This window comes from Rhinopithecus bieti, unplaced genomic scaffold (assembly GCF_001698545.2).
Source record: "Rhinopithecus bieti isolate Rb0 unplaced genomic scaffold, ASM169854v2 scaffold_62779, whole genome shotgun sequence".
NCBI lineage: Eukaryota > Metazoa > Chordata > Mammalia > Primates > Cercopithecidae > Rhinopithecus > Rhinopithecus bieti.
In genome coordinates, this window is record NW_016823701.1 from 121,057 (window position 1) to 128,389 (window position 7,333).

General features: G+C 47.1%; 1 protein-coding gene across 2 annotated transcripts in view; it reads left to right on the forward strand.

Moving 5' to 3' along the window:
* SLC7A9 (solute carrier family 7 member 9) overlaps window positions 1–7,333 on the forward strand; it is a 52,346-nt gene that overhangs the window by 35,756 nt on the left and 9,257 nt on the right. For both annotated transcript variants that reach the window (XM_017861709.1, XM_017861710.1), the window contains 2 exons: window positions 2,798–2,894; window positions 4,533–4,682. In XM_017861709.1, coding sequence (XP_017717198.1) covers window positions 2,798–2,894; window positions 4,533–4,682 — 247 coding nt within the window. The remainder of the gene's footprint in view (window positions 1–2,797; window positions 2,895–4,532; window positions 4,683–7,333) is intronic.

A 7,333-nucleotide genomic window follows, 5' to 3' on the forward strand; every position in this document is an offset into this window, starting at 1 on the left:
AAAAAAAAAAAAAAAAAAAAAAAAAAAAAGGTTTATAGCTTTGGTCATGTAAAATCTGGCAGGACTAGCGCTCCCATGTCAGACTTCTCCTTGCCTGTTTAGCATTCCCTATGCACTTACAATGATTTTGTCCAAAAGTTCCAAAAGTCCTGCTTGCGTTCTGATTGCATGGAATTTGTATATTAATTTCTGGAGGACTGACAAAAATCTTTGACAGTATTCACCTTGAGTCTAAATCCCCCTTCCTTTTATCAACTCCCATCCTCCCGGTTTCACTTGTTTTGGGAATTAATATCAAGTTCATATCAATTCAAAGTTAAGCTATGTAGTTGTAAATAGATGGGTCTTTGTGGCATTTGTATTGACTTCCAATTTTATTGCACTGTAGAGTATGTGACCTTTATGATATCAAGTCTTGGTTTGCGGTTTTTGTTGGTTGTTGTTGTTTGGAGACAGGGTCTCACTGTCGCCCAGGCTGGAGTGTGGTGGCGCAATCATGGCCCACTGCAGCCTCAGACTCCTGTGCTTAAGTGATCCTCCCACCTCAGCCTCTCAAGTAGCTGGGACCACAGGCACGTGCCACCATGCATGGCTAATATTAAGGTTTTTGTAGATGTGAGGTCTTACTATGCTGCCCAGGCTGGTGTCAAACTCCCGGCCTCAAGCAATCCTCTCACTTCAACCTCCCAAAGTGCTGGGATTACAGGCGTAAGCCACAGTGGCTGGCCTGATATCAATTCTTTTTATTTATTTATCTTTTTGAGAGAGTCTCGCTCTGTTGTCCAGGCTGGAGTGCAGTGGCATGATCTCGGCTCACTGCAACCTCCGCCTCCTGGGTTCAAGCGATTCTCCTGCCTCAGCCTCCCAAGTAGCTGGGATTAGAGGCGCCCGCCACCACACCTAATTTTTGTATTTTTAGTAGAGACAGGGTTTCACCATGTTGGCCAGGCTGGTCTTGAACTCCTGACCTCAAGTGATCCACCTGCCTCGGCCTCCTGAAGTCTTGGGATTACAGGCGTGAGCCACTGTGCGTGGCCTCAATTCTTTAGAAGTTTGAAAATGCCCTTCGTGGCTCAGATATTTTTATGTTTCCTATGGTCTTGAAGACAATGTGTATCCCACAATTATATCTAGATTTTTATGTGATCATCAAGATTGTAACTTGTAATGTTCAAATCTTGCGCTCAAATTGGATTTGCCAATTTTTGTCTGCTATGTTTCAAGGGCTCCTGGGGTTTTTGTTTTGTTTTTTTTGTTTGAGACAGAGTCTCATTCTGTTGCCCAGGCTGGAGTCTGGAGTGCAATGGTGCGATCTCGGCTCACTGCAACCTCTGTTTCCCAGGTTCAAGTAATTCTCCTGCCTCAGCCTATGGAGTAGCTGGGGTTACAGGTGCCCGCCACCACACCCAGCTAATTTTTGTATTTTTAGTAAAGACGGGGTTTCCCCATGTTGGTTACGCTGGTCTTGACCTCCTGACCTCAAGCAGTCCACCTGTCTCGGCCTCTCAAAATGCTGGGATTATAGGCGAGAGCCACCATGCCCAGCCTAGGCTCCTGTTTTTTATATCTTCTCCTTTTTTTTTTTTTTTTTTTTTGAGATGGAGTCTCACTGTATCACCCAGGCTGGAGTACAGTGGCACAATCTCAGCTCACTGCAACCTCCGGCTCCCCAGTTCAAGCTATTCTACTGCCTCAGCCTCCTGAGTAGCTAGGAGTACAGGTGCCCACCACCATGCCCGGCTAATTTTTTGTATTTTTAGTAGAGACGGGGTTTCACCATGATGGCCAGGCTGGTCTCGAACTCCTAACCTCATGATCCACCTGCCTCAGCCTCCCAAAGTGCTGGGATTAAGGCATGAGTCATTACACCTGGCCTTTTTTTTTTTTTTTGAGGTGGAGTCTCACTTTGTCGTCCAGGCTGGAGTCTGGAGTGCAGTGGTGTGATCTTAGCTGCAATGGTGCGATCTCAGCTTACTGCAATCTCTGCCTCCCAGGTTCCAGTGATTCTCCTGCCTCAGCCCCCTGAGTAGCTGGGACTACAGGTGTGCACCACCATGCCCAGCTAATTTTTTGTATTTTTAGTAGAGACAGGGTTTCACCATGTTGGCCAGGCTGGTCTCCAACTCCTGACCTCAGGTGATCCCCCCGCCACAGTCTCCCAAAGTGCTGGGATTACAGAAGTGAGCCACCGTGCCTGGCCCAAATTTTTAATTATGGTAACTTTTTCAAGAAATTCTGGTTAGCCAGAGGATACCAGAGGCTAAAAAGGGTAGGGGGAAGGGGAGATAGGGAGAGCCTTGCTGAAGGATACAAAATTACAGCTAGACAGGAGGAATAGGTTCTAGTGTTCTACACACTGCAGGGTGGCTAGAGCTCACATTAATATTAATATGTAGCTTCAGATAGCTAGGGGAGGATTTTGAATGTTCTCAACACAAAGAAATAGTAAATTCAAAAAATTTTTAAAGTTATTTGTAGAGATAGGATCTCACTGTGTTGCCAGGCTGGTCTCCAACTCCTGGGCTCAAGTGAGCCTCCCGCCTTGGCCTCCCAAGATGTTGGGATTAGAGGCATGAGCCACCACACCTAGTCTCTCAGTGTGTTTAACCTCCTCACTCACTCTGCCAAAACCCACTCCTCTTACAAAGACAGACCCTCATCTGAAGCCCAGATCCCTGCTCAGCTCCCTTCATGAGCCTTCCGAGGGCTCCTTAGTAGACCCCGGAACACACGTCCTCGGTGGCCCTGGACAGATTGTCTCCACTGGTCAGCGGATTCCCATGTCGTTATTTTCCAGACTCATTTATGTGGCGGGCCGGGAGGGCCACATGCTCAAAGTGCTTTCTTACATCAGCGTCAAGCGCCTCACTCCAGCCCCCGCTATCATCTTCCACGTGAGTACGAATCCCGCTAACAGCCTATCTTCAAGGCGGGGACACTCCATCCGCGGAGTGCTAAGCCCGGTGGCTTCCAAATGACCCAGATGCCCTTATTCCTTGCCATGAAATATAGAAAGAATCCCAAGACATGTCAAACAGTGTACCCAACATCTGCTTCTTTGTCTGAATTTATCCACGAAAGACAGTGAGTGCCCTCAATGCTTCTGTGTGCCTTTGTCTGTGCTGGGTTGCTGGTAAAAAACTATATAAAAGCCTACTAGCTTACAGGGAAAGAGGGTAGGACATTTTCCCGGGTGGTTACTGACAGCAGCCTCGCATTATGCTCTAATGATTGAGAAGTCACTGGATCCTTATGCAGTAAATGCCCTTTGTGTGTGTGTGTGTGTGTGTGTTTTTTTTTTTTTTGGACAGAGTCTTGCTCTGTCACCCGGGCTGGAGTGCAGTGGCACGATCTTGGCTCACTGCATCCTCCGCCTCCCAGGTGCAAAGGATTATCCTGCCTCAGCCTCCCGAGTAGCTGGGATTAAAGGGGCCTGCCATCACGCCCGGCTTGTTTTTGTACTTTTGGTAGAGATGGGGTTTCACTATGCTGGCCAGGCTGGTCTCGAACTCCTGGCCTCAAGTGATCGGCTCACCTCAGCCTCCCAAACTGCTGGGATTATAGGCGTGAGCCACCGCGCCTGGCCACCCCTTTGACATCTTCTGATGGGAGCTTCTCTGTGGTGCATGGTCCTTGTTTTGTGCAACTGTTCTGGGCATGATAAACCATCCATATTTCTAGCCCCAGGGGTGGTCTACACCCCTTCCCCCAGAGGAGAAGCACTACTCTCTATCATTCTGAAAACACACCCAGGAAATACCAGTCCAGGGCCACGCAACTAACACAGGCTGAGACTAGACCTGAGCTTCTAATCCAGGGCCCCGGCCTGCATTAGAAAACTCTCTTTGAGGAAAATTTGTAATTATGAAGCTGGTATAACATTCATACGTATTAGGTTGGTGCAAAAGCAATTGCGGTTTTTGCCATTAAAAACTGCGATTACTGGCCAGGCATGGTGGCTCACGCCTATAATCCCAGTACTTTGGGAGGCTGAGGTAGGTGGATCACCTGAGGTCAGGAGTTCGAGAACAGCCTGGTCAACATGGCAAAACCCCATCTCACTAAATATACAAGAATTAGCCGGGCGTGGTGGTGCCTGCCTATAATCCCAGCTACTCAGGAGGCTGAGGCAGGAGAATCTCTTGAACCCGGGAGGTGGGAGTTGCGGTGAGCTGAGACTGCACCACTGCACTCAAGCCTGGGTGACAGAGTGAGACTCCGTCTCAAAAAACAAAACAAAACAATCGTAATTACTTTTGCACCAATCTAATACTTTATTTCTCCCTTGCTTAAAATTGCAACTTCAAAGATTCAGACATTTCCCAGGTCTTTTCTGCAGGCTTCATAGAGAAGAGCTATCATAGCCAAAGTCAGCTTTAACCCGAACTATCACGGAATGCCTAGGAAGTTCCTTTCATGCTAAAGTGTTTTTTCCTCAAGAAAAACTGCTTCTTCGGTCTTCTGTGACAGGAGAACAGTGTTTTGTTGTAGTAATGACTAATGACGTACGAATCCATTCTTCTTTCTATTAGGGTATCATAGCAACGATTTATATCATCCCTGGTGACATAAACTCGTTAGTTAATTATTTCAGCTTTGCCGCATGGATCTTTTATGGCCTGACGATTCTAGGACTCATCGTGATGAGATTTACCAGGAAAGAGCTGGAAAGGCCTATCAAGGTAAGCTTGCAGCCCCAGAGTCACAAGTGGCTTTGGATTTTTTAATGAATTAGATAGAGGTAACTCTTTCAAATGCTAGGGGCATGGCTTCTAGTGCTAATCTGACTTGACTCTTTTAAAATATCATATTTTAGAGTGGAGTTTACTCTTCATAGCATAGTTTATGATCCAGTTACCCACCTTATTATTCATTTTATTAAGTCATCATGAATACCTGTGGCCTGTCTCCGTAACCAAAGAGGTCCACCTCTCTCATTTTTTTTTTTGTTTTTTTGAGACAGAGTCTCACTCTGTCGCCTGGGGTGGAGTGCAGTGGCACATTCTTGGCTCACTGCAGCCTCTACCTCCCAGGTTCAAGCGACTCTCCTGCTTCAGCTTCCCAAGTTGCTGGGATTACAGGTATCTGCCACCACGCCCGGCTAACTTTTGTATTTTGAGTAGAGACAGGGTTTCACCATGTTGGCCAGGCTGGTCTCTAACTCCTGACCTCAAGTGATCTGCCTGCCTTGGCCTCCAAAGTGCTGGGATTAAAGGTGTCAGCTACTGCACCCAGCCCAGTTCTGATATCTCTCACACATATATTTCATAGATTTTTCTTGTTTTATTTTTTTTGTTTAGAGACAGGGTCTCACTGTGTTGCCTAGGCTGGTCACAAACTCCTGGGCTCAAGCGATCCTCCCACCTCGGCTTCCCAAAGTCCTGGGGTTACAGGTGTGAGCCACCACGCCTGGCCTCCTTTCTTAGACTGATGGGAACTTCTGAACTCTAGCCCCAGACCCGTTGCTGTGCAAGCAACCACTCAGAGTCTATTCCTGCCATCTGTTTTGGGCTGCCTCCCACTCCCTGCATGGCTGGCATGGATCTATATACCAATAAGGATGAAGTCAAATTTTATTGTTGTTACGTTAAAGGGCTTAAAAAAAAAACAACTGCTATTTAATTCTTATGATAACAGACATAAGAAAAAGGTAAGCTGAGGGCTTAGTAGCTAGGATGAGAACAAGGACAATGTCTTTAGCTTTAGGACTTTGTTTTCAGAGATACATCCAGTGGTCTTTCTGGCCCTGTGTCTTGACTATGGACAAGTGTCTGGCATCAGCTGATCTATGGCACAGCCTACCTGGAGCCTTGCAGATCCACCTTGGTTAAGTCATTGCAGGCAAAAATCATGACGGTAGCATAGACTTGTAATCTGCACAAAATCCCTCAAACAGACAGAGCCTCTAGGATACCAAAGGAAAAACCCTTCAGCCAACATTGTCAACACAAATCAAGGAAATGAGGTCTCACCACCAACTCCAGACTCTTAAATGAACGCCCCACTAGCCTCCAGCCCCATGTGTTCCCAGGAGAGAGGGCACACCTGCAGAGAGGTTCTCAGTGGGAAAATCAGAGGACCCGCAGGGGAGGTGGGGGAGCAGGGCTGCAGTGGCTGAAGCCCTTGAGGATCCCAGAAACTCCCCACAAAAACTCCTTTCCAGAAGGGTAAGGATCACTGAAGACAACAGCAAGAGAAACAACTGCTGGGAGGGAAAGGACACGGAACGTGGAAGCATATCAGGGTCAAGGAGCTGGAGCCTGTGGATACAAATCTCTCAACTGGGAAGGGGCTCCACAGAGAGGCCATGTCCCATTAGCACTTCAAAACATCATTTTAGGGAAAAAAAGTCATTTCAGAAACAGTGGGCAAGAAGGAAAAGAAAGAACACAGAGGCTGAGTGTGGTGGCTCACACCTGTAATCCCAGTACTTTGGGAGGTCAAGGGAGGAAGATCACTAGAGCCCAGGAGTTCGAGACCAGCTTGGGCAACAGCAAGACCCTGTCTCTACAAAAAATAGCTGGGTGTGCTGGTGCATGCCTATAGTCCCATCTATTTGGGAGGCTGAGATGGGAGGACTGCTTGAGCCCAGGAGGTCAAGGCTTCGGTGAGCCAAGATCGTGCCACTGCACTCCAGCCTGGGCAACAGAGAGGGACCCTGTCTCAAAGAAAAAAAGAAAAGAAAAATCAGAGCAAAGAAACATGCTAGGAAACCGAGGGCCAAAAGGAAGAAAACAAATATCAAACGGGTTTGAGAGAAAACAAGGGGACAGAAGAAAACTAGGGGTGGGGCAGGTGGGGAATGTATAATTGGAGTCTCTGAAGAAGCAAATGCAAGTAACAGATGCCCAAAATCTGTAATTCAAGAAATGTTTCCTGGGGTGGGAGGAAAAGTGGAGGGTGGATCTTGAACCAACATATTGAAAGGCATACAATGTAACTGGAAAATTTGAGCTAAAATTGGCAGCAAAAATATATGCTGATAAAATTACAGAGCTTTTAAAAAATGCTTTGGGCATCCACTCCCCTTTTCCTGTTCCCACCCATATCCGCAATTCACTTATAAAGGAAAACAAATAATTCTGGCCTCAAACTTTTCATCACCAACACTTCATGCCACAAGAGAGTAGAGCAACATATTTAAACTACTCAAAGGAAGAAAATGTTAAGCCAAATTTTTTTTTTTTTGAGACAGAGTCTCGCTCTGTCACCCAGGCTGGAGTGCAGTGGCGCAATCTTGGCTCACTGCAAGCTCCGCCTCCCGGGTTCACGCCATTCTCCTGCCTCAGCCTCCCGAGTAGCTGGGACTACAGGCACCCACCACCACGCCCAG